This window comes from Gavialis gangeticus, unplaced genomic scaffold (assembly GCF_001723915.1).
Source record: "Gavialis gangeticus isolate Ggan-Ray unplaced genomic scaffold, GavGan_comp1, whole genome shotgun sequence".
Classification (NCBI taxonomy): Eukaryota; Metazoa; Chordata; order Crocodylia; family Gavialidae; genus Gavialis; species Gavialis gangeticus.
In genome coordinates this window covers 16,941,927-16,955,568 of record NW_017729034.1, presented here as the reverse complement: position 1 = coordinate 16,955,568, position 13,642 = coordinate 16,941,927, and the positions used below count along the sequence as shown (strand labels likewise).

General features: G+C 46.2%; 1 protein-coding gene across 1 annotated transcript; it reads right to left on the bottom strand.

Annotated features, from left to right (window-relative positions):
- Positions 1-547: 547 nt before the first annotated feature.
- On the bottom strand, positions 548-9,755 carry C1R (complement C1r). Its single transcript, XM_019527540.1, has 11 exons — positions 9,348-9,755; positions 8,253-8,481; positions 7,848-8,040; positions 7,495-7,638; positions 7,130-7,326; positions 5,773-5,920; positions 5,575-5,696; positions 5,020-5,098; positions 4,470-4,610; positions 2,127-2,201; positions 548-1,864 (listed from the first exon to the last, which is right to left on the bottom strand). Coding segments are annotated over exons 1-11 (2,157 nt in total). The 5' UTR covers positions 9,350-9,755; the 3' UTR covers positions 548-1,037.
- Between the last annotated feature and the right edge of the window lie 3,887 nt (positions 9,756-13,642).

The window sequence follows — 13,642 nt, the reverse complement described above, 5'->3', positions numbered from 1 at the left end:
ACTTCCACTGCCCACAGTCTGACTGTTGATTTGCCACCCCCAAACTGTTTAGCCAGACAGAAGTGATAACCTGTTTCTGCCCTGCACAAGTTACCTGAGTTATGTGCTGTGGTGCTAGAGTAATGTGTCAAGTTCCACACATAGGTCTATGAAGGTCTGAAGGTATTCTCGGTCAACCCAGTTTTTCAAGGTGATGTGATCCCACCATCTGGCACTCATGATGACAGAGCGATTGTGAGGAACAGTGAAAGATTTGAAAGGAAATGAAAAGGGGTCACCTGTGCAGAAAGAGGAGCTGGAGGAAGAAAGTCTTTGGATGTGGCAAAGGAGAAAGAAAAAAGTATATGTGGAGATGGGTAGATGTGTGTATGGGAGCTCATCCTGGATCTGACTGTTTTTTTGTGGGGGGAATCTTGTATGGTCTGGAAGGAGGGAACAGGTTGGCAGAGGGTCACCCTGGAGCTCATGGCTGAGCCTATAAGCTCCTTTGAGAACCTTCTTGGAAAAGGGTACTAGTTACTAAATACAGAGAATGGAGAAAAGCCAGTTAAATAAAAACTTCTTGTTCTGGTAGCAGTGATTTTAATGTTGATAGAACCTTATTGGTGCCTGGGGATGCATACAAATGGCACTCAACACCAAGTGCAGCATCATCCAGAACAGGGTGCCACATTGCAAGCATCTTAAACAACAGTGTAACAGATTGCAGAAGTCTTATGACATTATCAGAATTTCAGGCGATTGAATGTTGGATTACCCAAGGCTTCCTGATGTTATCAAGGCTTATATTTGGAAGCTTTAGAATATCAGCAAGGCTTTAGTCAATAGCAGAGCACAATTATGAACCTTTGATAATGTCACCAAAATTCAGGCAATGATGTGGTGGCCTCAGAAATTTTTGTGGTGTCTTCAAGGCTTCAGCCAATGGGACAGCAGTGTTGAGAAGATTTAATGGCATCATCAAAGTTTCAACAAAGAATGTGCTGGTGTTAGGAAGCCTACATGATATTGCTAAGCCTTCAGACAATTGCTGGCATTCAGAGTGTCTTCTCTCCTGTTATTTTTTTGATCCAGTCTAGGTAGTTGATGATCTTGGTGTAGAAGCCATAGCCCTTAGCACAGTCAATACCCCAAGAGACAATACCAGTAGCAATCCAGCGCTCACTTTCTGGATCCAGCACAGTGAAGACACTCCCACTGTCTCCCTGGCAGGTGTCTTTATTTGCAAAGGGTGAGCCAGCACAGAACATATTTTCAGAGAACACCATGGTCTTATCCATGGTCTTTCGGTTATTATCCTGCAACCATTGTTGACATGTTGTCCGGCTAGCCACTGGTAGTGCCACATATTTCAGATGGTCTGGAAGAATGTTCTTTTCCACTCCAAAGCCACTCACATACCCCATGTACCCCGTGGCGTAGAAGGTGTTGTTTTTAACATCTGGGAGGCAAATGGGCAACAGATGGGGCCCCAGCTTCACTGGCTCCTTCAGTTCAAGCAGTGCAATGTCCCCATCAAAATTGTGGGTGTCGCCAGGTTTGTAGCCTGGGTGCACAAATATCCTGCTGACAGGTTGGTTACCCAGCTTATGGATCTCAGTCACATTTGTGTGTCCAAGGAACACCTCCTCATCCCCAGTCAGTACAGCCTCACCCTCTCTCCCAATTGCCTCCATTCCATGTTCTTTGCTCTTGGGGTAGATGGTATGGGCGGCTGTCAGGATCCAGCGGTCACCCAGCAAAGCCCCACCCCCGAGCCCATGGATGCGTGTTTTTGCCTGCCATGGGAAGTTTCCTGGGTTTGCCCTGCTGCCACCAACGATCCGCTGGATTGAAGTGACAGGATTGTCTGGTTTCCCACACACTGTGAAAGGGAAGAAAGAGGAACCAAAATGACTGTAAGTTTCTCTTCCTTGATCTGTCTTTCTCTTTGTACCATCACCTTCCCTGCTTCTGCTTTCTCCCATTCTCAGTCTGTCTCTTTCCCATTCTCCATCACTATCTAGTCCCCACATTATTATCTCTTCCACTTGTTCATCCCTTTCTCTGTCTGATATCTTGACTGTGTGGGTACCCTAAATGCACATAGCTGAGTGCTAGATAATGAGAGTGGTTTCCTAACTGACCTGGTAAACATGCTGGAATGTCCACATGCCCATCTTCATTCTTCCAGGAACCCTGGGCAGAGCAGGTATAGGTATCTGTGAGAAGAGGCAAGAAAATAATGAGGCCAGGGCTACAGGGAGAGGTCATCCACAGTCAGGGCAGGCATCCCACTGGTATGCTGTGCTCAGCTCTGAGTCCATCAATCCAAGAAACAGAACAGCATAGGCAGGGAGGGATGGTTCCTCTCTGTACCCTCTGGGAAGTCTCCACCTGAGTTACTTTGCTCAAATCTGAATTTCTTAGTTCAAGAAAGATAGCAACTCTTGCTTCAAATAGAGCAAAACACGTGCTGATGAGGACAGGGGGGCAGTGTATATGTGCTGTTTATGACTGGGTTTGACTTTGGCTCCAAGAAAGGGAAGGAGGTAGTGGGTTGGAGGCATGGCTTTTCACCTTGTGTCTGCACTTGTGCAGGGGACAGGACAGGGTAAACTAGTGCAATAGGCCCAGAAACAGCCATAAATGGGGTGTGGCAGTTCACTGACATGCCTCATATAACTGCTTCTGTAACTGCAGAGGCAGGTTACCTTGCGGCAAGCTAGCTTGACATTTAATACCTAGTCATGCCTTTTATAGATGTCCTTTTCATCAGGTGCTGAGGAGACCAGAAACTATTATCCCATGGCCTGGAATGCTACTAGCTGTAGAGAACCACAGACTGTTTACTGATAGGGCTCTAAAGTGTCTTGAAAGGATTGGGATGCTGCCACCATTCTGCTCAAGCTCTAATGAATCCAGATGACATGCACTGCAATAGTACAGTCATACTCTGAAGACTGACATGCCAACTCTGGAGGAAAACTTGAGGGGTATGTGTTTATAGGTCTGTGCTGAAGTAAAACAGCATAATGTTTACATCAAAACTTTATATATTGATATGGGCAACAGCAATGAATTAGGGAAGCCTCTATGAGGAGCAGCAGTGGCTTTCATTTAACAAGTTTCTCATGAATATTTGGAATATCCATAATATTCTAAATGCTCTTTGCTATGTGTGTACTGTTTATCAAGTTTTGTGCCCACTACATGTTTCATAAAGAAACTGCATGGTATTCTATCTTTGAAAACTGACTGGGGGTCATTAACACTCACTTATTAGGGCTTTAAGGACAATACCTAATACATAATAGTTCCTCAGCATTCATCTTCACCATTACGTAGCATATGCTTACTTTTATATCATTCAGTCACTAGATGTATCTAGTGCGGAACCGAGTTCCAAACTCAGGGTGTACCTTGGGATATGGCCATGCACAGATCCAGGATTTCAGTGACAAGGGTGTGACCAACTCCCTTCAGGGGTAAGGCACATGCACAGTGAAGGGAGCTCATCTGAAGCGGGTATGGTCACAGCCCCTCGCTGTGATCTTGGATGCCAGGGAGCTTCTCATGTGCCATGAGCTCTGAGCAGTCCAGGACAGGCTCTGTCCAAAACATCTGCTTTAAAGCAGTCCAGAGCCTTCTGCTCTTTGTTCTTTCCCTCTCTCCTCACCTTCCCCACTGCTGAATTCAGCAGTGGGGAAAGGAGAAGATGGAAAGAGCCGTGGCAGGGCCAAGCCTTCAGAGCTTAATGAAAACAGGGGCTGCACATCAACCTCTCCCCTTCTTTCCCCTACTGCTGAATTCAGGGGTGGCAGGGGGAGGAGAGAGGAGGAGGTGGAAAGAAGGGTGAGGAAGAGTGATGAACAGCAGGCCCTGGAGCTACTTAAAAGCAGGGACTCTGCACAGAGCTCACGCTGACCAATAGTGAGCTCATAGAGCTCCCAGCAGGAGCTGTGCTGAAGTGCCCATGAGCTGTGAGAGTTCACTGTGCATGCAGGGCACAACCAAAGGGTACTGCTGCACAACCCCTGGATCCACCCCTGGAAGCAGCCAATTTAAAATGGAACTTTGGGCTCCAGGTCTATAATGTTAGTTTATATGATGAAATTCTCTTGTTCAAGAACCATGATCCCTTGATTCCACATGGATGGCAGGAAGAGGTTCAAACAACTAGGCTCACCTGGCATGAAGGAATCACATGGAAATGAAATATTTGAAACCTCAAAGTGCCTGAGAGGAGAGATGTTGCTTGGGGAGTGAGAATGGGCTTGGAGAAAGCCACAAAAAAAGAACCCAGGAAACATTCTTCAGTATCGAGAGTCTGGGGACTTGTTTCATCAGGGGAACAGCTCAGAACATCATCAGTTAGAATACAGTCCTAAGACCTGGAGCCCCAGTAAATGGATAGGAGTTGATACTGACCTGGACCTGAGAAATTAAAGTCATATGGGATCTGATGGGATTTTCCAGTCAGAACTCACCGCTTCTGCCTTTGGTGACCAGGTGGTAATAAGGCTTCTTGCAGTGGTATGTGATTGCTGATTGGTATTCGTTGTTCCCAGGTTTGCTGACATACTTGAAATGCCCATTGTTTAGAAGTTTGGGGTCACCACAGTCCACAACTACAAAACAGAACCAGAAGAGGAGTCAGATGTAGCCACCTTGTTCATCACCAGAATGATATTGAGACCCCTATGGGGGACTCACAGAGTCCAAGGTGCAAGGGAGGGAAGGGAAATGCTCCATTTAGAAACAGTTTATTTTTTGGCCCAAAATTTCTCTTGTTAGGGGAAAAGGCTATTTTTTACTAAACAAATTTTAGTAAGAAGCATGTTGGCTGCATTATACCCTGATATCTATCACTTACGGAGGTCCTACAGTGTGAGGGGGAACAGACATTTTCATGGTACTTATGATACTGTCAGACTAATGTGAATGAGCTTCCATCTATGAAACTCAGCAGAAAGGACAAGGACTAAATTAGTCCTCAGCTTGCCCTTCTGGAGAAGATAATTCAGGTTGTCAACTTACTTTCACACTGTGGCATGGGTTGATGCCATGTCCCATCATCCTGGCAGACAGCAGTGAAGGATGCCAGCTTCTGGCCACCCTGCATGAAAAATAAAGTAGAACTAAGGGCCCCACATAATCTTGCATCTCTATTCCCAACTCCAAATCAAAGGGGAGATACTTCTTGTTCATTACAGTTCAACTTTCCTCCTGATTTCCTCCAAAACCATGAACTGGATTCTCCTCACAGGTCTGCCATAGATACACCCAATCCCAGGAATGGTACAGGAGAGGAGTAAGTAACTCCTTCTACCTTTGTTCAGATTCCTGAGCTCAGAGCTGAGACTTTTCATAGCCTTCCAGAAGGAAATCACGGCTCCCCAAGTTTTCTTCAGACCTGTGTTGTCTAATCTCCTGACAAGGCCTGGTTTTATGAGAAAGGAAGGGAGTGACAGGTGTGGAGGGGGACAAGTTAAGAGAACAGAAATACCTGGAAGTGTGGTAAGGTCAGCAGAAAAAAGAGGGACAGGAGAAGAGTGGAGAACAGATCAGGAGGAGTGGAGAAAGGGGTCTTACCTCCGTGAGTCTGTACCCTGTCTGGCAGCTAACAATGAAATAATCGCGAAATTGGTAGACGGGCTGCAGATTTTTGATGACTGTGAAGTTATCCCGTGGCACAGGCTGGGGGCACCGGATTCCTGTGGAGAAATGGGGTGGATGTTAGCAAAAAGCCTGCAGAGGCCTGAAGTAAGCTCAGGGCAAGGCACACCTTACTTTCTGAGCTATAGTGGATCTTCCAGCCACGACTGAACCCCGACTCATCCGTGAAGAACAAAATGTCCACTTCATTGCTGTTTGTGTCAATGATGCCAGGTGACACCTTGCCACAGAACTCATTAAGCACTCTCCCTCCTGCTTGGACCTGAGAAAGAAAAGATGATTTACAGGGGCCAGAATCAGACCAACATACTCCTCCACCACAGTGTTTCCACTTCCTTCCCTGAGTCAGGCCAGACCAATGATCTGTTTGCTCCATCCCTTGATCTTATAGGGCCTCTGTACACACCACAAAATTGGCCTTTAAAGTGGCTTAAGTGCAATTTTGCATTGCTTTAATGGTGTTGCTGTTTACATTGTTGGCAGCGTATTACTCGTTAAATGATGTTGGGACATAGCAAAATAAAACACCTCTGAGGTGTTTTAGTTTGCTACCTAACAAAGTGCAACAGCTGTGGAGGGAAGCACTGAGCCCTGTGCAGCTCAGAGGTTATGCAGGCAGCCTGTACAGGCAGCCTGGTGGCAGACCGTGCAAGCAGACTCCACTGAAGAAGAAAAAAAAAAGCCTGATCTTTTTTTTCTTTTCTCCCTGGAGTCTGCCTGCCTGCCTGAGCTGTACAGGGGCCCGGTGCTTTCCTCTGCAGCTGCAGGGTTGGGTAGGGGAGAAGGGGTGAATAAAGAATTGACTTTCTGACCCACCCAGCCTTATGTCCACTATCAGCTCAGACCAGCTGGCTTGTCCAACCAGGTTTACCTGCTTCTCCCATCTTGGGTTCAGACCTACAATCCCATCTAATTATGAATCTAGGGAAGAGGCAAGAACACTGGCAGGTGAGAGGAGGTGAAAGGTTGGTGTGAACTGTGCGGGGTTTTTCTTTCCTCCGTAGTGGGGCATGTATTAACAATCTTTTACAAAAGCAGGATATTGGTGCCCTTGTCTCCTTGCAGGTTAGTGTGTTAAGTCTTGTGTTGTCTCAGGGTTGAAGGTAGTTTTATTAAGAGTTAGATTATAGATATATATAGGATGGCATGGATATGATCCTGCCTCAGGCAGGGAATTAGACTAGATGACCTGAACAGGTCTCTTCCAGCCCTGCTTCTCTATGTTTTCTATGATTTCTGTGAAAAAAACCAAAGGATACCAGCACTGGTCCAGCAAGGCCCTGAATCCCCAGTGTTCAGGGTAGTGGAAATGAGAGGTCTTAGCAAATGGACTGAGGGAAACAGTTTTGCCCCAGAGCCTGGGTCATTCCTCCTTTGCTAATCTTTAATTCTTCCTCCCAGTGGTCCTGGCCCCATGGCTGCTCTGGTGTGCCAGCAGAGCTGGAAAGACACATTTGCCAATTTCTAGTACCTTGAGCTGGTCGTAGGGACAATGGACCTTCTGGTGTTCATCAATATCAAAGGGCTCCAAGAACTTGAGGGTGATGCTCAGACCTTTGTCCAGGCGGATGCTGTATTTGCACTGCAGCTCTGCAGGATATGGCTCAGGGTACTCAGGGCTTGACAGGTATCCTGATGCCTCTGTGAACAGCTCATTGCTGCAGTCCACTGGGGAAAGGGGAAAAGAGCCAGGGCTTCAGTGTGTACCCACGGAGATAACATGTGTCCTCTTCCCTTGTTGCCTCTTAAGTCACTCCTCCCTTTCTCATCCTCACCAGCAGGCTCCTGCTCTCAGCCCTTTCTCTCTCTGCATTGATCTCCCCCTTTTTCATTCACCTTTGCAGGAGTGCTGATCATTCTGGAGCTTGTAACCAGGACGGCAGGAGCAGAAGTAGCCACCAATGTAGTTGTGGCAGGTGTGCTGGCACTGAGGACCCTCTTCTTCCTCAAGGGCATTACCATGGGTGCATTCATCCAGATCTAAGGAGAGAGCAGGTGCAGGCATAAAAGCAAAACAGCTCTGTATAAATGCCAAAGGCTCTAGATTCACAGGACTCTGAGTCTGGATCCTGTCCAGTACCTCAAACTGTTGTAGACTGGGACCAGGCCCCTCTTTATTCTTCTGTCAGGGGACAGATGGTACCAGCCCTATGTGCTCCCTTTTTATTGTGTGGCTATCTCCTACTCACCTACTGCTTGGTAATAGGCCAAGAATCCTTTGTAGGGGATGAGGGTGCCATTCTCTTCATTGGAAAAGTCAGACTGGAACTTCAGCCTCATCTGGTTTCCCCTGGACACAAATTCCCTGGTTCCTGGGTGGTTGCCCTTGGCTGAGCCTGGCTGGCCACAGTACCGGCCCAAATCCTTCTTGTCTGCGGTGATCTATCCAGAGGAACGATGGTAAAGGGAAATTATTAGAATTTGTGAGGTTCAGTCCACTCTGTGTGCTGCCACTATCTGGTTAGTCTTTGCTCCTTATATCACCATCCTTTTAACTCCCTCTGTTTCCTCTGTTAGACAGGCAAGGGGGCATCTCATTGCACCTGGAGGTTGCTAGTTTCTTCTCCCCACTCATACCACACCCCAGGTCTTACCTTGACGTAGTCATAGAAGCAGGACTCAGATGGCTCCAGGTCAAACTGCCAGAAGGTCAGCTTCACCACAAAGCCCTTTGGTACCACAATGTCCCAGCTGCTGCTGTTGTTGTTGGGGTATGGCTTGGGATAACTGGGAGATGTGATCTCCCCAAACAGCTTTTTTGGGGTCTGACTGGAACTGATCACTCCAAAGAAGAGGGACTCCCACAGTAGAAATAGGAAAAACCTGTAAACACAGCATACATGGGAAGGCAAGTTGTGGACTAGCCATACAGCTGGGTTATTCACAACTGGAGTTGACTTCACAGGAGACTGAGGAGCCCCCTAATGGCCCCATGGCTGAGCTGGCTCTAGGCACAAGACACCAGATGCTGGTCCCTGATCGCTAAGAACCAAGGAGACCTATGAAACATCAGAGATACAGGGGGGTGAATCAGGAAACAGCTGGGTGATATGCACCAAGCCAAGAAAATGGATCAGGCCAGGAACCAATTTCCGGGGAGACAACTTGGAACCGGGTCTTTTGGAACTGAGGGTGGGGTGAGGGAGGGTGCAAGAATTTCGGCCACAATGGCTCGCATGGTTGCTCCTCCTCTTGACTCTAGGCCAACAGGTTGTTTTTGTATGTTGTCACTCTAAGAGCTTGCCCAGCACAGCTCTCCAGGGTCCAAAGGTTGTGACCTCAGTTTAGTCATAGGACAGCAATTCCACAGAGCCCCCAGTTTAGCTCCACTTATTCAGTCACATCTAGGTCCCTCAGCTACAAACGAAGGAGACTTGCAACACCCCCGCATGAGCTGCAGACAGCACCCTCTCCTCCCTACTGGACCCTAAGCTTGGTTCAAGAACTTGGGCAGATTCTTTGTTGCCTCCAACCCTCTTAGCACTCTGAGTTACTATGGGAGTGGGGGCCCCAGCGCTCCTCTGACAGCCTCACTGCTCTACACCGTAGGGCCATTCCTAACATGAACATTCAGAACAGTAATGGGATGACGTGCATTTATCTCCTTTCCTTCCCCAGAAAATCTAACCCTTTAGTTCTCTTCCTCACCAAGATGCCAGCCCAGCCCTCCCTAAATTGTCAGCACTCACATGGTCCTGGGCTTGTCTGATGTGTGTGTCTCTCCCACTCTCTCCCTCCAAATGTTCTAGCCAGACCTTGAGAGCTGTAACCAAATCGAAACTCTTAACTCAGATAGCAAGGTGGGGGGAGACCCAGAGGAGAGGGAGGGAAGAGACAGTTAAAATAAAAAGAGACTGGCAGGGCCAATTGGTTTTGTTAACACAGGTTCTGCTGCCCTCTGCTGTTCCTTTGCTAGAACTGTGGTACTGACTGTCGGATCAAAAACTAAGAGCTTTTGGTAGGGGTTGTGCAGTGTCTACATGTGAACAGAACAGCTGTGGTAACAGAACCCTCTTTGCAGCAAATGAGTAACATCATTAGCTGTTAAAGAGATGCTTAACTGTGAATTTTCCTACATCCAAACACAATTGGGGGGTTGCTTTTAAGAACTCCTACGAGGGTAATCGATATAGGATCATTGCTTCCCTTCTTGCTTCTTTTTCTGGCATTTTTTCTAGGTATGGGAAGAAGGCCAGAAATTGTAATCTTAAAAACTGTCTCTTCTTACTTTAAAAATATCAAACTATTAAAAATGTTAGGTTTTCTCCTGTATGTTTTGCTGAAGGACTCATCAGAAGCCTCTGAGTTGTGAATCAGCAGGTTCTTCAATGAAGAGGTTGGCTTTGTTAAAATCTGTTTAACTCAAATACAATGGTAAAAAACCCCCTACTTTTTTAAAGTTTTCAAATCCTAAGAAAAATGTTTAAAACCTGCAAATACCCCCTTTCCCTTCCTTAGTTGATTAGGCCTTGCTCTTTGTTCTGAAATTGTCCATAGCATCTTCCTTGAGAAACAGGATAGACAAGGCCGAAGTTATGAATGTGAAAAGAAACTGGGAACAGAAAACATTTAAAATGCAAATCTTTTCAGGACTTACAGGTAAAAAAGGACAAAGTCCCATGTCCAATATTCTTGTACTTTTGGACATGAGCTTTATGCTTAGAATTTCCTGATTTTCAAATAGCTCTAAAATGACTACATTGTCTCAGTAAGTTTTCTTTAAAGTTACTTTATCAAGCCACAAAAGAAAAGTTCACACAGATCTAGAGTATGCCAGGCAGGGAGCCTGAAGCCATGGGAAAATTATGGCAACAGGCCATCATTTGGAAGGAGGTGCTCACCCACCCACCAGTGAGGAACAATTCAAGGCACAGGACACCATTTTCAGAGGTGCTTGCAGAGGCAGGGTCCTTTTTACAGGGAAGTTTGCAATCAGAAGTCATTTCTGGTGAGGAACTTTACACCTAAAGAACACTGCTGGGAGAGAAGCTGGCAATTACATACGGGACTGGCACCCAGAGGCCACCATACAAAGCAAGCTCACAGCAACAGGACATTCTAACAAAGCACCTCACCCTGTGAAATCCATCTAACTCTGTGGGAAACTGTTGCCAATTGTGAGTATGGTTAAGACTGGAATAACAGAGGGCAGGGAGGGCAGGAGCTGCAAGTCAAAGTTAGCTTTTACAAAGGTATTTCAGTGCCAGGCTGAACAGCTCTGTTTTGTGATCTCAGCTTACCATGGGTGAATAAGAATGGAATCACAGCTGGCTGTCATGTATTTTTTTGTGTCCATGGGAGCAGCTGTCTTCACATGCAGAGTCACAGCTCTACCCCACTCTATCCTTAAGTGCCTGGAAATCTCCTTGTAGGCTGGCAGATTCCCTGCAAAGTGCCTCATTGGGGATAAAATGCATTTTACCAACTTAAAAAGTCATTTGAGCCCAAATCTTCAGGTGCTTCATGGCCTGTGATTCATATGGGAGTTAGACACTTTGATTGCCTATACACCTGCATGTTCACTTTTTAATAGAACATGTTGTAACAGACTTGATTAAATGAGTCTGCTCTGCATTCTAATTAGAATATCTTCAGCATTGCCTCCCCGTTATGCGTATTAAGTTCCCGCAAGTTTTAAACTGGCTAAATCTTGTTGAATGAGGTTTCGATAAAGTATCCTGTGGCCATTTTTAAATGCACAGGGGCTAATCACATGTGATGGTTAGCCATTTTAATTAGAGGAGCTAATCTCTCTAATTAAAATGCACATCCCACCCATGCACATGTATAGGCAGCCCTAAATACTTCTGTGAATTTGGACCTTCAAGCTGCTGTGGGGATAGAAGTAATCCAAAAAATAAGTGGCTACATCATTTTCCATGGGTTTCCTTAGTTCCCACCAGGATTTGTTTAACAGGGGAGCCCTTCAATCTGTGGTACTGAGTAGAATGAAGCTTTCCTTCGTTCTACTCAAGGTGTTCTACAGGAAGTCTACATGCCTTCAGTTATCATCTCTGCCCTCTGCTAGGAGAAGCTGTGAGCAGGGAGTAATGAGACAGCCAAGCTGAGGCAGTAGTAGAACACAGCCCAATCCAGGGGGCAAAGGAAGTAGTTCCACTTTCCCCCTTCAGTGAGAGGGCTGAAGCTACTGACTTTTCCCAGAGCTCCTAACTCTTAGGATTTTGTCATGATTCCCACGCACTTCCCGTTTATGTGTAACCCTTCTGCCAGGCACTTGATGGCAGTAACAAGGGTCAGGTTCAACTTCAGGCCAGAAACCTGAGAAAATAAACATTAACTGGATGTTCTAATGTGCAAACATCCCCACTCACAAGCAAAAGTTAAACTAAAACATGGTTTATTACAAGGGGAAAGAGGAGCAAGTGCATGCCTTAAGAAAAACTTAACAATTAACCCTTAACTATATCTTAAACAGATCACACTCACAGTTAGCTCAAAGCAGATCACAATCACCAGCAAACCAAGCCAGAGAGCTACCCCCTAGCCTAGTCAACTGGTAAGGAGGTCTCACCCAGGGTTACCATCTGGAGATTCTACCATCTTTGCCAGCCAAAATGCCAGGTGCTGGGTAGCAAGGCACACCCCAGAGGTCCTGTTGTTCCCTGCTATCAGAAGTTGCTGCTCTGCTCCAGGGACTCTATGACCTACATCAACCAAAGTAACAAGTGCTGCGTAGGGAGGCCCACGCAGTTACTACTACTCTGAGACTAGGGAGCAGTGCTAGGGTGGGAAGCTAGGGAGTGTTGTTCTGGCTGCCACCTTCAGGGGTCTCTTCTGCCATTCCTTTGCTGGGGTCTCTACCTCTGCTGCTCTTGTTCAGGCTGCAATACAACCCCACCTCCTTTAGACCTTGACATATGTCAGCAGTAGGTTGAGGGATCTTTTTCATCTCTTTTAGTAATAATAAGTATCAGGTTTGTTCCTGAACCCACTATCGGAACATGTACTTTCCTTCAAAGAACTGATGAACCACAAGGCTATCCACAGTGTAATCCCTATCTGGAACCTGCACACCCTTCACACTCTTCACACCCAACCACAATCAGTGAAAACAGGCAAATACTTGAAGGGCTGCCATAAAGAAGAGGGAAAGCATATTTTCTCTCTTGCTGCAAAGATCAGGTTGTAGACCAATGGCTTGAAGTTGAAGCAAAGTACATTTAGATAGGATATCCAGAAATACTTCTTCACTGTGAGAATAAGGAGACAGTAGAATAGATGCCTAGGGAAGTTGTGGACTCCATCACCAGAGGTGTTCAAGAAGAGGTTGGACAGCCATTGGTCAGGGATGATCTAGGCGTAGCTATGCCTATTTTCTACCGTGGATATTTCCTATGCTTCTGGGCTTTGCTGGTTGCTCCTGCCCATCCCCACTTTTTCTGCTATACATGTCAGAGGGTTTTTAAGCCTCCCTAGAGGCCTTGGATGTTGGTTACAGTGAGGGCTGGGGACTTCAATTGGGGTGTGCCAATTCTCTGGCTAGGAGCAAAGGTGGACGTTCCTGACAAAAGGGTCTTTCCCCCCTACTCAGGGTCAGATCAATCATCATATTTGGGATCAGGAAGGAATTTTACCCCATGGTCAGATTGGTATGTTTGTGGAGAACTTTAAGAGTGTAATATATAAGTACCTTTGCCTCAGAGCAGTAGAAGGAAACTGCATGGAACAGCAGAGAAGCAGGCTAAGAGGGCTGTCTGAATAAACAAACTTTATTGTTCTATACATTTAACTCCTTGGTCTTTTGAGAACAATACATGGTACCAAAAGTAGAATATGAGAAATAAGAATGGAGCCTCTCAGAATTCCAAAGGAGTTAAAGCTGTCCAGCAAAGCAGCAGAGAACTGGAAGAAATTTAAGCAGAGCTCCATATATGATGGCCAGTGGAGCTACAGAGAAGGAAGATCCATTCAAGGTAGCTATTTTTTAAATCTAGCAGGCCCAGAAGCTCTCTGTCTCTTTGTA

What these genes read in the sequence shown, in the direction of transcription:
- C1R (XM_019527540.1), bottom strand. An exon ending in GCTTCTATGACTACGTCAAG is followed by an intron (nt 8,041 to 8,252) that starts GTAAGACCTGGG and finishes TCCTCTGGATAG; the next exon opens with ATCACCGCAGACAAGAAGGA. An exon ending in GATCCACTATAGCTCAGAAA is followed by an intron (nt 5,697 to 5,772) that starts GTAAGGTGTGCC and finishes ATTTCTCCACAG; the next exon opens with GAATCCGGTGCCCCCAGCCT.